The 20,289-nt window shown below is 41.6% G+C and overlaps 1 protein-coding gene across 5 annotated transcripts in view; it reads right to left on the minus strand.

Moving 5' to 3' along the window:
- Positions 1-8,822: 8,822 nt before the first annotated feature.
- Positions 8,823-20,289, minus strand: part of hdac9b (histone deacetylase 9b) — a 35,330-nt gene continuing 23,863 nt past the window's right edge. For all 5 annotated transcript variants that reach the window (XM_044033773.1, XM_044033776.1, XM_044033774.1 and 2 more), the window contains 6 exons: positions 16,180-16,311; positions 15,732-15,847; positions 14,203-14,325; positions 12,965-13,142; positions 12,660-12,874; positions 8,823-10,669 (listed from right to left, as the gene is read on the minus strand). In XM_044033773.1, the coding sequence (XP_043889708.1) occupies positions 10,334-10,669; positions 12,660-12,874; positions 12,965-13,142; positions 14,203-14,325; positions 15,732-15,847; positions 16,180-16,311 (1,100 nt within the window). In that variant the 3' untranslated portion in view covers positions 8,823-10,333. The remainder of the gene's footprint in view (positions 10,670-12,659; positions 12,875-12,964; positions 13,143-14,202; positions 14,326-15,731; positions 15,848-16,179; positions 16,312-20,289) is intronic.

The raw sequence follows: 20,289 nt of genomic DNA on the forward strand, positions 1-20,289 counted from the left end.
CTTGTATTAGAGATGTGGCAAACTGGATTAAAACATAAAAGAAACTTTTGGGGCCTCAGGCTAAAGGGACTCAACATCAACATCCATCTAAACCATGTAAACTCCCTTATTGGCGTTGGGCATAATAAGGGAGTTTTTCTACCATGATGTCACTGCAGCCTGACAGCATCATACCATGCATAACTGATCGGAACGTTTAAGCACACAGTATGTAATTTCTCTCAATCAAAACAAGGTCTTTTCTTCTTGTTTTGGTTCTTCTGTGCGTTTGCGTTTTATGGGCAGAGCTTTGGCAGCAGAACACACAGAAAAAGGCAATGTCGTGATCAGCTGGTGACAAATAGACGTTGTCTCATCTCCAGTTTTTCAAGTGATGATTTTAAGACACTTTAAAAGTTTTTTTTTTCTCCAAAATATTAGATAATAGTCTTGGAAAATGTTTTGTTTTTTTAAAGTTTGAAGTTTCAATATTGAATTCAGGAACACAAGGAAAAGACAAATTCATATTTAAAACATGTCTGTGAAGGTTCATCCAGGTCATAGTATCTTCAAGAGTGTAGCTATAAGTGACTTAAAGGGTTTAAAACACCTGAAATCTCATTCATGTCTGTGGCCAGTTAGCTCAGCTTAGCACCGAGATATAAGGGAGAATAAAGGGGACATTACTGTCAAAGACATTTGATCTGATTTAATCTGAGAACTTTAACAGTGCTGTTTGAGTGTTATTGATTTTTCAATAAACTTATTTACCCTAAATGTCAATCTAAACCAAACCAAGATATTGGCATTAGGGCTGAACGCTTTTGAATAAATATCTAATTGCGATTATTTTGACAGGAATTGTGATACGTGATATCCCAGGGAATGGTCGTCGAGATTCTCATTTTCATTTCAATTTTTTTTTTAATAAACGACAACTCTGTGATATTTGTCCAGATCTGTGATAAACAAAGATGATCTCTTCAGTCTGTAGAATACGACGTGTATAGATCAAGACAATAATTCATCTAAAATTACATTTTGGCCAGTTGCCTCAGCTTAGCGCTAAGGGAGTATAAAGGGGACATTAATGCTGCCTCTGTCCAACAAAGACATTTGAGCTGATTTAATTCCAGAACTTCAGTGACGGTTTTTGAGTGCTATTGATTTTTGAATAAACTTATTTACCCTCAATGTCAAATCCTTCCCTCGGCACTAAAAGTGAAAACAAACTCCATGTTGCACAAATGCACATAATATATGTAAACGCTTGAGTAATGTTTGAGCTTTATTTCACTGAAGTGACTGGGGAGGAAATTCCCCCAAAGAATGCAAGCTTGTCCAACTTTGTGTCCAGAAGCCAGAGCTCAGACCAGGAATGAGAGAAAGTTGAGGCCACCTGTTTCCCACTCACTTCGACTACACTCTTGGCATAATGCAGGCTTGTTCATGGCAGATTAACACCAGGCCGTATGTGGTGGCAGTGCCAGCTGAACTTCAAAAACACCAGGGAAGCTGCCATTAACTGCAACACACCACAGCCTGTGGCGGCATCCTGTGCATTTAAATCACATGATCCCCTCGTGTAGATGGTGATTTCCCACGTTGTCAAGAGAAATGCTCTATCACGACTCTCAGCGGCAGCGTGGGCACACATTCCCGTCTGGTCGGGTAACACATTCTTACATTACATTAGTAGTGCGTTATGTTCAGTCAACAGCATGCCGACACTGTGCCGTTCTGTTAACGCTGCTGCAATATTGCACCACGGAGGTGACACAGTGCTGCTTCATAGTCTGGCCTAGTTAAACTTAACTTCATCAAAAGACCATTATTGCACCATGAGTATGTACCTTACACAGGCAAAGGAAACTTAACGTCCAGACTTGTGATTGTCCAACAAACAACTAAAATCACTCATGTTGACCCACTGACCTAATGTACTTCGGTCAGTGTTATAATATTACTTAATAAAAGTCTTAAAGTATATGACATTTGCTGTACTTAAGTATCAAAATTAATTTTATGATGTGAAAAGTACTTAAGTATTAGTAAACTGAGGAGTCAGGATTGAGCCATGGTAGCTCAGTGGACACTTAACCCCATGTTGAAGCGTGTGAATGGCTATGAAAGCTGATCAAGACTAGAAAAGCTCTATATAAATACAGACCATCACCAACTCTTCTTCTTCTGATTTTATTTGGCAGTCACAAAGATAGTTAGAGGAAATGTAGTGGAGTAAAAGTTGCTAGAAATATAAATAATAAAGTAAAGTGCAGTTATGTGAAATTTGTACTTAAGTACAGTAACAAAGTATTTGTACTTTGTTAGATTACAACCCTGGCTAAGTAACTTATTTGATGCCCACGCTATGCCCAAACCAAAACATATTAAAATCACAAAACAAATAGCTCCTACACCAACCACTCACATAACTTGAAATTCTGTTGTTTATTATGAATGATGTGTATTCATCATATGCCACAGTGACTCATTGGAGCATATCAAGACTGTGTCTGACAGCTCAAACTTTTGGGAGCTCATATCCTTGCTCCTTCAGAACACCACTGTGGTTCCACACAGAGAAGATAAACAACCATTTGCTAAACTGAAACATCATTTCTGCAGACGTCGGTCATGATTGTGACTCATCGAAGACGAGACCTAAAACGTAATCCATACTTCAGACTGTGGCCTTATTTAACACTTGGTATCAAAGGGTGTGACAGAAACAGTTTGTGTCCCGGCACTTCCTGTTCAGTGACGGTCGTTAAAACGCAGCTGTAGAAAAGTCACTGTTAGGATAAAATCTGGTGTTGTGTTGCATCATAATGAGCATTTGTGGACAACAAGATCATTACTGGGCGAAACACACTTCCAAAAGTCGCATATTCCAGGATTTAAAGCAGTTGCAAGCCATGTTAATTGAGCTTGGCTAGGGTTTGCGGAAAATTAAGATTACATTACATTACATTACATGTCATTTAGCAGACGCTTTTATCCAAAGCGACTTACAATGGAATCAGAGAGGGGTGGAATCGAACTTGCGACCATTGCGACCATGATGTTTTTCGCACATAGGGTACTGGTCTTAACCACTGAGCCACTCCACCCCCCGGATGACGGATAATTGAATGAAAAGAATTCGATTTAAATAGAGACAATACAGTTGGTATGGTAATGCAACTGACATGCTGTACAGAGAGTTTATAGCTATTGCTAGTTTAGTATTGCATGTTTTTTACATGAACAGTTATGCGATCAAACACGTTAAAACTACACCAAATCACAGAACTACATACGAAAATGTCATAGCACATTAAAATATAAATGCATATACTTAACTACAAGCTTAAACTACGTTATACATGATAATTGTCAAATGATGAATATAAAACATAATCATAACAATTGAAGTGGGTTAAATCTTGCTTAAACGACACTTGATAATACATTAACACAGATGGTTTGAGATGATGGAGAAGCAACAGTAACTCAACTCACCACTCGTCACAACCAAGTTGTGCAGAACACCATCACTGAACAGCTCATCAATCCTTGAGGAAGAAGGGTTACAGCAGCTGAGGACCTCGCTGGACACTTAATACACATCACACCTAAAGAAGTGGCCAGTCATTTGTTCAGTTCCCTAAACACCTGTATTTCACTCATTACATCATTTTCAAAGGACGTTGGTTTCCATAGATGTGTTAATAAACTCGTCCTTTTTTTCATTTGACCACTCTTCAAAGTCCTTGCTAGGACCAGGTATGGAGGAAAACCTGATCACAACATGAATAAGGAGCCTCCCTCTTCCCAACTCTCAACAAACCATTTTAAAGGTTTATTTTAAAAAAAAACAAGCACAAAACACCTGCTGGCTGGCAGTCAGTCTGTGAGTGGTTCAAGGGGAGTCCACTGCATCAGGCCTCTTATACTTGAACCTCCTGTGCAGGACCAATCAGATCCCAGGATCCACCTCTTCACTCACACACACACACACTCAATCAAACATGCACACCTGCAACCCATCTCACACTCACATGTAGACACAAACACACACACACACAAAGGAAAAGAAACACAACCCTGGGGTCGTAACTGTCCTTAGAAAGGTGAAAAGAGAAATAGAAATAATAACAATAATAATAATAATAACAAGAATAATAATAATAATAATATATATACAATAATTATCTCTTAGAACACAGAACATTTTGGCTGTTTTTTTTCCATTACTATGTTTCAACGTACAGTAAAATCCAGAGGCTATAAGAATGTGCACCATAGAGTGTCTTATATCCTTTTTTCAGCACAACCTAGGCAATCTGATGAAAAAACATTTCACTTTCACCAACTACATAAACACACCTGAGCAAAAAGTACTCAAAATGTTTCAAGTCTTGTCGTGAATTTGTGTAAATGTGGAAAATACGTCTCAGTTCAGTTTCACTTGGCTCGTTTTTATGAACAAAAAGGAAATTAAAATGGTCTATTTTATGACAACTTCTGAACATTATTGCTTCTTTATTTCACTACTAAAAATGCGATATAAAATTAATCATAAAGAAAATAAAGAAAAAAAACAAAAAACATTTAAAGCCTGAATATGTGATAAACACACACCTCCAGGATGTCTTTATAAGGAGTTGTGTGCACTAAGGGTTAATATCAATAATAATGTAATTTTTAACTGTCACATGTAAGGTTTGTACAAAATATGTACATCATTATAACGTCGGGCTATAATTTAATCAATAGGAGGGTGGTGACATGTCCACCTACGTATCAGCAACTTACCTTTTTTTAAAATAAACAGAATATGCTCAGACAGAATATGCCTTAAAGCTAGAATTTTAAGTATCAGCCATAAATCCACCATGGGACAGCCCATAACATGCATCAGGCATGTCCTCCTGTCAGTGCATGTGAGTGATGACGTTATTTGGAAATTGCACACATGAGCAAACATGGCAGCAACAGCAGCATTAATGGAGCTTGGAGGCCTGCTTTTCCCACTGTCTCCAACCTGCTACGCGGTTGCGCCAACACGTGCGTACATGCACACGCAGATGTTTTCCTCAGAGAGTGGCCCGTGATGTAGTGCGCGGTGTGAAGGACAATCCACTCGCTTGCGTGCAAATGCCTCGGGGACCTTTTCAGGGGGCCCTCAATTTATTCTCTCAATATGTAGTGATAATGAGAGAGCGAGCCCCTAAACCCTGTTTGAAAAATACGTCCCCGAGGCAATGCACACTCTCTCTCGCTCTCTCTCTGCCTGCATTCCGTCTATCTTTGCAATCTGTGCGCATAAGGTCTGAAAACATGTAAAAATGAACCGCAGGATGACTTCACTCACATTGGACAAAGTGTCGGATGTACTTGTTGACTGATTATATACTTCATGGCTAGTATTTTGTGTAGACTGAGTATTTTTTCAAGGGCAATTTTCCTTTCAAGTGTGGGCTCATTATCTGCTGTTTCATTCAGGCCATTATTATTGGCTTTCTCTTCATTTCCCTTCTGATTATGTCTCTAGTTAATACAAAGCGTTTGCCATGCCATATAGATTATACGAAAAACCCCAGTGGCTCATGGTCACAAGCCACAAATGGCAGGATTTTCGAAAGAACTGAGCTGGAACTCAGACCGGTCTCTTGGCATGGGCTCGGAGAAGAAATCACAACTCTTACGAGCCCTCGGGGTGTCATTTTGCCTGGCGGTGCATTCAGGCAACACTTACAAACACGTCCTGTCCAATAGCTGGAGAGTGGCAGACTTGCTTTATGGGCTCCGGTTTGAACGGTGGGAGGGAGGCAGGCACGTAAAAGTGCCTGCTCACAAAAATCAAAGGGAGAAGCCCCGCTGATGGGATTCTCACAGACAGGCGAGGCCAAGTTTGTCGGTCCCCATCCTCTCTGTGAAGAGGCCACTTCCCTGAGCCACTGCGGTTCCTCAGTATCACCTATCAGATAGGTCAATCAGTGGCTGAGATAAAGCAGCTCCTCAGGACGCATGGTCTTTGAACCCAGCAGGAGGAGAACTCCCCCAGGTCTCTTATCTCATTAAACTTGAAAAGGAATATCAATCCTTTTAAGACTAAGATAACAGTATTGATGACACCAGTCAGGGACACTGACAGTAATATAAACACTACCTATGTGGGTCATCAGCATTTTTATCTAACAAAACAAAAGGAAAACATCTAACAAGTTTTTCTGATAATTTTCTGCTGAGAATCAGGTTTATCTTCCATTTATAAAGAAGAAATGAACCTCTTTAAATGAAACTTTATAGCACCATAGATTGTATACTGTTTCCTTGTGGCGGAAGTAGCCGTGACTCCACAGGTTGCAATAAATAAATGAATAAATAAATATAAAAACTCTTGAGTGAGCACTTCACCGGCAAATGACAGGTAAATGAGAGGCATGCAGGGCTTCAAAGATGGAAACCTTGGCGTCGCGGACAAGGAATCCAACATCAGCTGCTTTTGTGTTTTCTGGGTGGGGGGGGGGTGGGTGCCAATTCTTAACACCAACACACAAAACAGTCTCCTCCATTTGCTGTCAGTGCTGCACCGCCTCACACCTCGAGCACGGCTAACTGAACAGCACATGCATGGAAAGAAAAACACCACAATGAACTGCTCGATGCCATATTCATACAAACCCTGTCATGCACCAAAGGAAGATGGAAAATCTCCTTCATGGGTGATTTTTATTTTACTCTTTGTTATCGTCAACTTTGGTGGGCAAATAACTTCCTCACTTAAAACACAGTTAGAAACTGCGTGCACTAAGGCGTTTGTAGATGTTGAATAAAGATGATGGAGAAAGATGGAGGAGAATATGACACTGTGTGTAATTCGTTAGTATCTTCACTGATTGAAGTTTTTACAACGCGTAATTCCCTTGCAGTAGAATAAGATTCAGAAATGCGGTGGAATTTTTTGACAGAAATGAAATTGTGCAGTCATGGGGGGAAATTTATGGTGGTTTAAGTTCCTCTTAGGATCCAGCAACATCTTTCCGCTGCATCAATCACTCTCCTGTGAACACAGATTGTACCTGAATGTCAAAGTGGTGATCCAGAGAGTTGAGTTTAGATCGTTCGGCTGGAGAAAACACAGATGCAGGTCATGGCAGTTTTTTTTCTTCTTCTTCTTCTTCTTCTTGCCTCCAGCCGAGCAAAGCCATTAACAAAGAAGTGTATGGTAGGCGACTGCCATGTTTTCAGTGGCACCGAGTTAAGGTTTACTGATTAGAGGCTACAGACATTTGAGTTTCTGTTCTTTGTTAAGTGAGAAACTTTGGCTCTGCGCGGTCAGGATGACCATGGCTGCCAGGTGGACGTCACGTCTCCTCTTCAGCACTTTAAGTCCATTATCATGTGTGGTTTCATTTGCGGTTATTGTCGTTCGTCAAACTCACATTCACTGAGGAGTTTGAAGACACTCTGGCTGTAGTGGCGGGCGATTTATCAACATATTTCACTTACGTTAGATGCATTTTATTTGCAACAACCTCCTTTCTTACACCATCAGCTATCGGATATATCTAAGCAACAAAGCACCATCAATAGAGAGTTGACAGACCAAATGAATTCTGATACATGAGCTATTTGGTCCACGTCATGTGACTATAAATTAAACGCTGGGTTTAAACTGTTGACAGTGTTTTTCCTACTCGGTGGCTTCAAAGCTTCAGAGACATTATTTCAGTATTTGGATGGCGCCTTCAGAATTAAAACTGTCATCACCACCATGTATCTTTTTCTTTTTTCTTTTTTACAGCAATATAAAGGTGATCAAAACTAAGGCCTCACTTTAAGGGGCTAATAGCTGCAATTATGTCTTCCCTACTTCCTTACAGCTTTAAAAAAAAATATGATATATATGCTTGTTTGCTTTTACAACTGGCTCTGTGCACAGCTGGGGAAGGGGAGTACAGATGGATTTAGACTTCATTATTATTACTATTTTTTTTTTATGCCTTCGTAACAGCTCATTTAAAATCACAAGGACCTGAAGCCCAAGACAGATGGAATCTACTAAATTGAATAATTTGTGTAGTGACTCGACACCTGGCTCTCGTGCCGGTTTCATGATTGGGTAAAATGTATTTTAAGACTTTAAGACTCAGACTTTGTACGATCACAGTGTGGTCACTATATAGATGTTGTGCAGCACAGAGCAACATTATTAGACTACTAGAGTGAACCTTTCCAGTCTCATCATTGCGTGTATAGCATATCAGGCAAGTCCCAGGACCGAAGCCTGCTGTGAAATTGCTTAAGCTTGGTTTGAAAGTATCAGCGTAAGTCATATATCACCCACTCGCAGCTCACCTTATCTTGACTGCTCTAATACTGCCACAAGGAACCTTGCTTGCTCACATCAAAGAAGTGTTTTGGAAGCCTCTTAAGCTCCCTTTAAAGGGTTACACAGATTCCACTGAAAATAAAGAGCCGGGTTATGGGACCTAGTGTGGGAAAGCCAAGCTGAGCTTATGATTTAGGTTCACTTGAGACACCATTTTTTTTTTAACTAATGGAGAAAGTCATCTGTGACTTTACAGGACAGAAGTTATGGAAAAGGTTTTTTGAAAGCCTTAATTAAGCTTATGTTCCCTCTGCTCACAGTACATCCTCACAATGAGAGGGGGGGGGGAATGATGACTCATCAGAGAACATCAGAGGTAAATTAACTTTATTTTAAAAAAGAAAGGTTTATCACACAAGGCAAAAAAGAAAACTGCAAACTGCTATGAACAGACGCCCCCTTCCACCGACAGCAAAGGGGTTCTCATTACAGCCAAATCAAAGGAGCAAGAGGACAGGACTCACATTGTTCTGATTGTGTTTACTTACACTAAAAACATTACAACTGGACAATCTGAATGTACAATATAAGACAGTTTTGATTTTCACAGGAATCCAAACACAGAACCCCATACTAACATATTTTTTTTTACACTGAGTAGACGGTACAAATGAAACTGGAAGGTTTACAGCTATGCAATACATTGAAATGATCACTTTAAGACAGACTATACATGTTGCAATGGGCACTTTCAGGGGAAAAAAAAAAAAACAGGCTTTAAAAAGAAGAAGAAGAAGAAGAAGAAGAAGAAGAAGAAGCAAGGTCCCGTCCTGGGTTTTCGTTGAAGCAACATCAAACCTGCATATTGAGGTAACCCTGCCACTGGGGAATACGAAGGAAGTGATTCCCTTTAAAAAGGACTCTCTTAACCATATCCCCACTCACTTTGTAATTCGTCTTGACAGTAAATCAATTCTCAAGCCTGGCCCCTTGGACTCCTCCAACCCTAGGTCCTCCTCTCTCAACATTCCTGCGCACATGAATCACTCCAACTCCTGGCTTCTAGAAGGCATTTCCTGCCCGGCCCTCTCTCTCTCTCTCTCCCTCTCTGTCTTTCTCCCTGACTCCTCTGCTGAAAGCTGGGCAGGAACCCGGCCCGAGCTTTGATTTGGACCCAGAGGGAGAAAGCGAGGAGAGCTCAGCTTAGCACACAGGACGGCCCTGGCTGTGTGTCTGCTCAGAGTCTGAGACATGGAGACTCAGGATGTGTTGGGAGATGCCTGCACACCCGAGCAGGGATTTAGTGATTTTACCTTCAAATTGCAATATGAGCAGCGGACCATATTCCAATGGCAATATCACTTCCAGCACTGTGGGAGCACGTGGGAGCATCCTCATGTCCGCAGTATACATTCTGCCTGAGACAGATGTTCATTACTTCAGCTCTGAGACCACTTAACATGGAACATCATCACAAGTTGTTGAGAACAACAGAGTACACAGTGTGTTACACTCTCGGACACACAGTCTTTGTGACAACTCGCGGGAGTGGACAAAAGAGCATTCAAATATTATATGGCAAAAAAATTGTACACAACGGGAACACAAGTTGGCTCTTCAAAGCTGTACACCTGTTCAACCGCCACCCCCACCCCCACCCCAGAAATCGTCCTTGACGCTAAATCCACAGTATTTGTACATAAAAGGTTTCGTCACTGGATGACCAAAGCAGCTCTTAAAAAGAACGGTCTAAATTTTATTCTTATTATATACACAAAAGTGAAACGTACATATTTTACAGAGATCACTACACAAAAGATCACAAACAGAGAGTCTTAGACAGTGGGATGAGCGAGGCTTCAGCTGAGTCAAACAGGGTCATGTGTTGTGACGGGGAGAGCTGCCCTACTGTGCAATGGCTGCTATGTGTGTGTGTGTGTGTGTGTTTATGTTTCGGGATGTAGATGCACATTTGTAGAGACTTGTTCATCTGCGAATGTTGCAAGTGTGTGATCTCACCCTCTTCCCTTCTCAGATCATGGCTCTTATCACCAGTCTCCCTTTGACCTGATGAAGATAGGTGCTCTGCTGAGACTCTAAGCTCTGATTGGTCAAAGCCTCATCCTCACTATCAGCCGGCTCCTCCTTCACCTTGATGACCCCGTAGTGGACATCATGGAGCTCGCTGCTCGAGCCGCTGCTGCTGCTACTGCTGAGCGTGTGCTTCCGAATGACTCCTCCAGGGGGCAGCCTGTCCTCCTGCATGCTCTCCATCTGCTCTCCGTGCTGCTGCTCCTCCTGCTCTTCCTCTGACTCCTGCAGGTGTGCGCTTGGCTGACGTAACTGCTCAATGGACTTGGACAGCAGCTGCAAAACAGACAGACTCCTCATCAGTGACGGAGGCGCACGGCCAATGAACTTTTACAATCAAACCTTTATCAGCGCACACTGGGTGTTTGAAAACAGCCGATTCAAATTAATTCATCAAATCAAACTTTTTTTTTTACTTTTAAATTAGTCGTTTTTTTCGCTGTTGTAATTACAAAACCAAGGGAAACAGACAAAGTGCATTGGGTTGTAGTCAAAAGGACACACAATGAAATGTGTGAGCATTACTACGAGGATAATGTTGGTCTGATACTGTAATTTGTTAAATAAAATCTTCCTCTTGCATTGGGAGAAAAACACAAATGACTTGAGGGCTCAAAAGATAGAGAAACTGACATTTACACAACCACAAAAAAGAAAAGAGTCAATCAAGACAGGTTAAGGCTTTGGAAATCTATATTTTATGGAGGTTTAAGTGGGGGAGGGGAGCAAAGTGTTGGAGGTTATGATGAAGGGAGCAAGTCATTATGATGTACAGACATCACATTTACCACCCGCAGCTCAACGGTACTCAGGTTTTCACCATCACAAATATTTGAATCACTCAAACAGAAAATGAATCATCATCAGTTTGAGTTTTAAGTGCCTCTGGATCTGAGTGGCAGATAAATTCTGAGAGGCAAACAGAGTAATAAAGAAATTGTTAAATGATTTTAATCTAAAACGGAGACACATGAGATCAGATCAGACAGATTCACTCTGAGCACAAAGGCATGTTTCACTGTCTTGCAGCTGACAACTCAACCACAAGAGGGCTCCATAAACTGATAAGCAGCTACCCTTCACAGCTGGTAACCACAAACATTACTGTCCCTAGAATGTAGGCCTTATATAAATACCCCTCCAGCTACAAGAATTAGCCTCCTTAGTCTGGCAATAATAATAAAAAAAAAAGTTCATACCTCTTCTTTAAATACTTAAGCTCTTCTAGATCTCCATTAGTGCCCCCTGCTGTTGAAAGCACTTAAGGCCTGTGCAAGGAAATTAATTAGGGCAATGTTTTAGCAATCGCTCTCGATAAACACGGAGGGCTCATCCCTGATTAGTGGCCATTTTTAACCTCCACTGAAAGAAGCTTTACTTGCGATCTCATTGGCCTGAGTGATCGCACCAGAGCCCGGTCACGTAGTGCTAGGCAAGATGGTGCCAATTGTTCAAAGGCTCTTTACAAAGGCTCAGATGAACATTGTAAAGTACTTGTCAATAGCCACAGACAGGATTGAAATGAGTCTGTGCTGCTGTGAGACATGAAATCAAGCGCGTCGTTTTACGTCCAGTGCGACTGAGAAACTGTCAAAGGTGTATCTGTGCAGTATGACTCAGCTTGTGCTTTGTGTTTCTTCTTACTTCCAGGTTAGAGCTGCTCTATGGTCCCCATGACCATTCAGGGCCCAGCGATGGGACACATCAGTATGTGAGCTCACACAATGCTGCCTTTCACAGTGTCGGCCACCTCACACACGTCCCTCACCAGAATAATTACACTCTGTGTATAGCAAGGTCACCTCGGCCAGTGAACAGAAACACAAATATTGCTACAGAGGAACAAAATGTATTCTGGGCAGTTTTTCCTTCATTTGAACTAAGCTTGAATTGAATTTCACAGAGTTAGCATGTGAACGGCACTGATGCCTTAAGCTATGATAACAGAATTAGTGCAGGGGAAGCATTTCTTCCCTATTTGAAGTCAGGCAGAAGTTTCTTTGCTTTGCAGGAAAAACACCAGGATTCCAGGGAAGAGTAGACTAGGGCCCCAGTCTAAAAACCTGAGCTACCACAGATGCTTTTACAAAAGGCTAAAAATAGATCCGCATTTGTGTGCTTAAAATGATTAAATCAGACTCCCTGCAGGAAAGAAAAAAAAAAAACCTCGGGGGACCTGAATAGGTGCAACATGAACTTTGCAAAAAAGGAATCTGAAAGTCTAAATCCTCCCCTGTGATTTGAAAATCGATGAACAGCATAATACCTTATTTATGTGGATCTGCTGCTGGTACTGTTTCTGTTTCTCCAGGAAGTGCTGGTGTTGCTGCTGGATGACAAGTTGGGCCAGTGTGTTCTGAGGCAACGGAGCTGACTGGGTTCTGTTCAAGGGCCGGTGTTTTGGTAGTTTAGGCCGACTGCTAGAGGGGCGATCCTTCACGGCCAGAGGGGACTGAGGAAGAGATGACATGGAGCCATGGCCTACGAAACAAAACACACACAAAAATGTTATATATAGAACATAGGTTGCTGATAAAAAAAATCATGCTAAAATAATATTTGAAGACTTACCAGTGGAGAGGATCTTCTGCTGCCTCATCTGCTCCTTCTGGAGGAGGTGTTGGAGGAGAGCCTGGTGACTGGGGCTCACCTTAGACTCCAGGCCTGTGTGAAGCGGCACAGGGCCCAGGAGATTTCCAGGCAGCCCATGCTTGATTTCTGTTGATCTGTCTTTCAACCCCATGGCAGCCTGAGGGAGGAGAAAAAAAGATATCTGTTTATTAATATTCAGCAGTTTGGGACTAAAACTACAAAACGTTCCACCAACCATATGTAAGAGAGAACAGAAGGTGGACAAAACAAACACACATACGGATCGACATGTAGCTACAAAACAATAAAGATATTTTTCAATCAAGCTCTGAATGGGACATGAGATTTTCTATTAAAAAGACCCTCTGGATTTGTCACTGTGTCTTCTTCAGGTGTCACACATTGCCCAAATCCTTCGGTCAACTTATCAAATGTGGGAGGTTTGTCGGATTTCCAGAATTCAGTTTCCTAACAAAGTGGAAAAGGAGATGGCCTGAGCTTCATAATTATTTTTCCACCCCACACACAGAAGTTAAAGTGAAAGAGGTGAATTCCTTCTTAAAAACCTTAGTGATTAGAGTTTGTCGTCTCAGACATGGAATGAATGAATGAATGAATGAATGAAGTCTGCAATCTTGTAGGTGAAAAGTACAATCTGTGTACATCTTTAAAATGATGATGAAGAAGTATTGTAATGTTGTTTTTCATAATCATTGACAAGAATTATAAGTGTACATTCTAACAAACCAAGCTCAGTAATATTTGAGCAGTTTTTTTGTGAATGAATAGGTGCTGAGTCCATCACTGTAATGTTAAAACATTACAGCAGGTGATGGACAGGCCTCTGTGGAATGTGCCAGAGGACTAAAAGATGAGAGAAGTTATCAGGAGTTGCACTTGAGTGCCCTTGGATCTTTTAAAACGGATAAATGAGGTTATAAGAGCATGTCGGACACTAGACACTGCAGGGCAATATTTATTTAAGGACGATAAAATAATCTGGGGCCAAAGGTCAGAGACCTAAGAATCCAGGCATCCACTGATGTCTTTCCAACAAACAGACAGCGGTACAAAGCTTAGCATCAACTACACCAGTGTATTAAGCAACATTTCATGCAAACATTCGGGGTTATCGTACAAAAATACACAATCTTCTTGTACTCACAATCATTACATTACATGTCATTTAGCAGACGCTTTTATCCAAAGCGACTTACATTCATGGGCGAGGACGCAGTTGAAAGCCCCAAGGAGATGTTGGGTAAGGAGGGGGAAGTGTATAAGCTCAGCATGGACATGGAGCCCTCAGGTCGAAATAATCTGGGCTGTGAAGGCCATCTCTATATCAAACACAAAGGACAGAGCAAACGAGAGAGATTAAGGACGAGAAATCCCACAAGAGACAATTTGAAAGGCAACACGAGCATAAACCTTAATGCACTATGACGAACAACAGCCTTCTTGCTGCAGACGGAAAGGCACACGTTTCTTTAAGAAGGATGTTATAAATCAGTGGCAGGTTTGCAGAGGTTGACTGGAACTTTATCGAATGATGATTATAAAATGTTCCAAGCCTTTAAATCTACCCATTCACCCTGATTTCTTCAGTCCCCAATTGGCCTGCTGCCTTTTCTGACTCCACGGTCCCCACCCTCTGGCTACTCTCTCAGAGAACATCAGCACTGGCGCATACTTCCTGTACCCAGCAGAGCACAGGACCAGCATGTGGTTTTGGAACAACCATGTTTATCCTTCCAACCCCTACCAGTACGCAGTGACCTGTATGTGGATATCCGGCCCATATTTGACCCGAGGGACCAGTTCCCTCTGAAAAAGGATACCTAATGTAACGGTGCATAAACACGCCGTGCTTTTGCAACAGGCATGGGGTCTACAGACAGCCCCGCTCTCCACCAGTGACTTTCATGAGAGCCTCAGCTTGGGCTGATACAATAGCAATCCTGTGTGTTTATGTTGTTAGCATGTGGGTGTCTTTGGCTACCAGGGCCTGGGATATCAATTAAACTCCACAGTTTGTCTGTCTCCCTAAGACTCAACCTCCAGCCTGGTGTCGGGGTGTCTCTCCATTTTGTGTCACACTAGGTCCCTAGGAGAGTAAACAGCAATGTTTAAGGAAAACACAGCTGTTCTGCTAATATTCTTCAGAGATCTGTCATATCTGCCACCGTCTATAATGGTCTGCTGTATGAGCCTGGTCCAAGGGGAGTCCTGGTCAGTAACTGAGCCACAAATCTATTGGGAAACGCTTCGGAACCACTCAGTGTCGGCATGCAGCCAGACCAATGACAGAAACACCTCTGCAAGCCAACAGCAACCTTACAGCTGAACTTTGCAAAACATAAAACTGATTGTACAGCACATACGGGGAAAAACTGAGGGAGAGAAAAATGTGCCGGGTTTTTATTTTTACTGCTGTTTTTGCATTCTGAGTGCTAACGGTGATAGAGTCCATCGATTTTCCGACATAATGTGTCATCTTTACACGAGTAATCAGACGTGTGGGTCAAGCTGTGCCTGTTTTATGTCATTGTGGGGAGCCATTTCCATTGGCGTGGAACAGACAAAGGCTGTTTTTATAGCTGCAAGCAGAAGGACAGATAAGCATTTACTGCCCTGCCATAAAATTATAGTTTCAATATGGCATGATTTCCACATTAAAATGCATCGCTAGTGAGGTTTTTTTTGCATTATTCTTTTTCCAGTTGATTCAGATTTACAAACATACCTCTGTTTTTGTGGTGGTAGGCAGAGACGAGGGTCCGTTTTCAGCCCCCAAGGCACTGGAGGCCCCTATGGGAGAGCTGGGGCCGGAGCCAGGGGCACTGTTAGTGGGCGTAGAGTCTAAAAAACATCAAGGAGTTTCAGACAAAGTATGCATGTTCACTCTCTACACTCAAAACACACACACAGAGGCTTACCATAACAGCTGCAGCCTCACAACAGTTTAATGTGTACGGTCATGGCCGCCGGGTTACAAACGGTCTTTCTTAACACCATTAAATGTTACTGCGCTGCAGAAGCGCTGATTATTGTCCAGCTCTGCAATAATAATACTAGGATGTAGTTTTGTCTTGTTTATGGAGAACACTTGAAATACCAGATTATATGATGCAGGCCATTTGAACGCATGTTGTAGCAAAGAAAAATAAATGTAATGCCTTGGCAATACACACCCATTAGCTCCAGGGCCCTCTTCTTATAAGGAGTCATGATGTTTCCATCTCTTCTCTTCAGCATTGGACTGCTCCTCCGCTCTGCTACCTTCTGCTTCAGCCGGGATCGTACCTTCAGGTTAGGCTCAGAGGCTGAAAAATAAAGAATCATGGAGTCAGGTTGATTTTAAACAGCCCGCATGAAATGAACATTATCAAAGAAAATAGCAACATCATAAAATAAGAGGGAACTGAAAGAGAAATAAAAGGACTATAAATCAGCTCAAAAATAAGCAATAACGTCGCACTTTGACATGTAACCATTTCAGTTTCAGTGAAATTCAGAGCAGGTTTCAGATAAATTAAATGAGTCAGGATTGGGCCTATTTCCACCTCATCTGGACTAAATTAGGTTGAGCAGCACAGAGGCTCTAAGTGAAGGAGTGCGCTACCTGCCGCCCTGGTGACCACAGTCTGATACAGTAGCAACAGTTAAACTAACACAAAAACATGGCAGATGTTTCAGGCCCCCAAACCCCATCCCCATCACCCCCGCCCCTCCTAATGCAAAACAGAGATACCCAAATACACAGTCCGAACACACACATACACACTCACACGCGGAGCCTGGCCTGAGTGGCCTGAACTGATCTGGACTTAGAAATAAAGTCAATCAGTATTAAAAGAAAAGCTGTCATCTTATTCCACACCACAGACATTACAATGGGTACAAAATTGTCATGAGGTCTCACTACAATTATTCAATCATTTTTAGAACATTCGCATAAACAGTGTCGATTTATACAGACTTTCAGCGTCATTATATAAACGAAAGTCTAACTGTTGGGTCGTGTTGTTGCATCTGCTGATAGTGACACTGAGTCACTGGGTCAACATGTCGCACACGGACTTCCCATCAAGCCTCTGGACATGGAGTCCCACAGCAAGCGTTACACACTCAAATAAACAATCAGAATAGATACCGCTATGTCCACGTTATGTAAAGCCTCTGTTATAGTTACACAACAGCCAATCTATTTCAATTATTTAGTTTTAAATCAATAATTCAGTGGGTCTCTTGAATTGTGCTACATTATACAGCTATACATGCAGAAGTGGGGCTATGACGTGGGTGCACTGCGAGGAGGAGGAGGAGGAGGAGGAGGGGGAGCAGTGATGGGGTACAGCTCAAGAGAGCAGGCCAGATGTTGCTATTTCTGGCTATTGTCAAAAAAGAAGCAAAACCTTCTTCACTAATACGTGGCACAGACCTCTAATCCTGTGGGTGTGAGGTAGAATGAAAGAGAGCGAGGGAGGAAGAAAGGAGGCAGGAGAGATAAATGGAGAGAAAACGCTGTTGGGAGTCATATGAATCTGCTTCACGCCCTGCTGCCTTGATTGCTTTCTATTTTTACACACTGCTGCCACCAAGCTACGCATCCCAATTGGTCGCCACGGGAACACCAGACAGCAGCACTGGAACAAACACTTTCTCACTGGTCTCCAAGGGGAAAAAAATGCCCTGGTGCACAGTGCAACAGGAGGCAATGATGGCAGCAGCACAAGAACATGCATATACACAGAGCACCTGGGTCACTTCTCTGGCCTCTACATTAACACAAATATACAGCAATGCCTGCACTACAGCGCAGTCATAAATCAATCACCTTATTACATTTAAATGTGGTGCTGCAGGGCTAAAGGCTTTGCCAGTGAACGTGTTTTGTATCTGCACTTAATCAGAATTTTTGCTCCACTGAGTGTCTGTGTCCATTAGAGCCAGGACCTGGACAGATGGCTGTGGAAAGCTGAGGTGTGTGTTCTGGGCCTGCTTCTCATTTTACCTTCTTATGTAACCCGAGGCAGAAATTCAAGAATTAATGCTCTTAAAAATTACAAGGCAATAATATTTTTAACCAAAGCTAAGTTACAGTTCCTCATATATTTTATGCTAAGAGATCTGGAATTCTTTCATTCATGTTTTTTTTTTTTTTGATGTTATGTTCTAAACAAAGGGAGTTTCCATGTAAACTTTACTCTGCATTAGGCTTTTTTATTATTTTTACAGTTTTACCTTTGCAGGGATTATTTCTGAAAATCTTCCCTGCACCTGCTGAACGTACACATTTGGTAACTGGGTCAAGACCAGAGAGGGTGTTGCACTTCTTACTGCTAAGCTGCAACTATTCTGAGCACAAACTACAGCGTGGCCTTGCTCTGGTCTATTCTATTTTGTGGGAAGTGAAACAAAGAGGAAATACTATACCAAGTAAACAAGGTAATCATGTGAAATCTGCATTTTGTGTCACAGGAAATGAAACAAAAGTGCTTCACAGCTGCTCTGTGTATTTAAGGTTTCACTGCTAATAAAACATCTAATATAGATCACAGACTATTGATACCCTATCTATTTATGTTTTTGTCTTGTATCGTTGTTCTACTTTCCAAAACTTTGAGTGCGACGAAAAGTGTGTGGTTATAAAAGTGTTATATTTACATTTAAATAAGCTGTCAACGCTAATAAATATGTAATATTAACGCCTTAAAAGGGATTTACTGTCTCACCAGTTATAAAGAATACTACAATGACAACCTCAAACTCAACCAGTGGTCAGATAGAGCAGGGTGACTGGGACGCAGAGCTCTCGTGTCATCTCCATTTTGTTTTAAAAGAGCGAGACTTGCTTAAGCAAACATTCGTGTCGAGGTTCAGCCTGCCCGTGCCAGTCCTAACTTGGTTACACCTGCCAATCAGCTATCAGGGACAGCCAGTGGCTCCGGGAACAACACTACCTTTGTGTGTCCCTCTCGTGTGCCGAGCTCTCCGAGGACTTTAATGAAGACAGACAGGAAGTGGGGGAGGAAGGCCTAAGCAGGAAATGACCATATATAGATTCAGGAATCCAAAGAGCAATAAATAGTTTTATCAGTGAAAGAGTCAGATACGGATACGGGGAGATGGTTTAACCATGTTAATAGAGGAATGAAAACGTTGTGTTTGAGCAGAGGAGAGCAGTTGTTGATTTAAATCTACCTTTTTTTTTTTACTTTCAGAGTAAAACAGCCAAACAATGCAACCAGAGATGGTCTCTCTGTTATTTTCAACTGGTTACTTGGGAGAAAAGGTCTTAACTTTGTGAGTCTAAAGACACGTTTCAAAAATGCAAGTGTATATCCTCAGAAGGGGCATTTATGTTTGAAGATGGTGTGATTCAAAGTGATTACAATAAAGAAAAGCTGTCAAAGCTTCCATTTACCGTTCTAATATTTATCCTCGCCATGCAGCAACCTTAATTTACAAGCTATAATTCCCAAGCCTGATCTTTAAGTTGGGTAAACACGCAACATGGCAGGCTTGTAGTTAAATAACTCAACAAGTATAATTGTTTTCCAGTGTAATTACAAGAGACGCAGAAGGGAAAAGATCATAATGCAATTTAGTGACCTCACTGTCGAATTATGAAGTTTTTAGCTTGGCGAGCACTTGCAAACCACGAGAGGCCAGGAATTAAATGTATTTACACAGTCGTCCCCAAAGGGTTCGTCTGACTTAAAACCAACAAACCTGAGCGGCTCTTTCGTGGAAAACCTGTGTCTTTTCAAAATAGTTTTTTAAGTCCATAACTCAGGAGTAATTAATCTGCTTTAATTCACTCATTCACCACTAAACTGTTCAAAGGGGCCCTGCAACTTGGTTTATTATTGTAACATAAGGACAAATGTGGTTCCTTCTAAATAATTGCAAGGTAATTGCAGTACAAATAACAGCAATTAAAATCAAAAACTTGTGAAGCAAAAAAGATACAATGAAAAGGTTTTGCTGGTCATGTTCCCGCCGCCGTCCTTTTAGAATAATCCAAATAGGAGTTAAAAGTAGAAGTTAGTTAAAAGTTTAGTTTCTTGTGAAAGTTTTGTGTGAAGCCCTGAAGGAATGAGGAGTGAGCAAAGGTCATAATGAGCCTAACTGATGTCATTAGCAGGTCATCAGCAACCCCGGGAAATACTAACTGAGGAAATGACCTTTTGATTGACAGGGGGGCAAAATGACACTGGGTTTAATAATAACCCAGTGTAGTGAAACTGAAAATAACTGTTTGAGGAACAGTGTGTACACATAGTGTATTACTTTTA

Source organism: Solea senegalensis, linkage group LG9 (genome assembly GCF_019176455.1).
Source record: "Solea senegalensis isolate Sse05_10M linkage group LG9, IFAPA_SoseM_1, whole genome shotgun sequence".
NCBI lineage: Eukaryota > Metazoa > Chordata > Actinopteri > Pleuronectiformes > Soleidae > Solea > Solea senegalensis.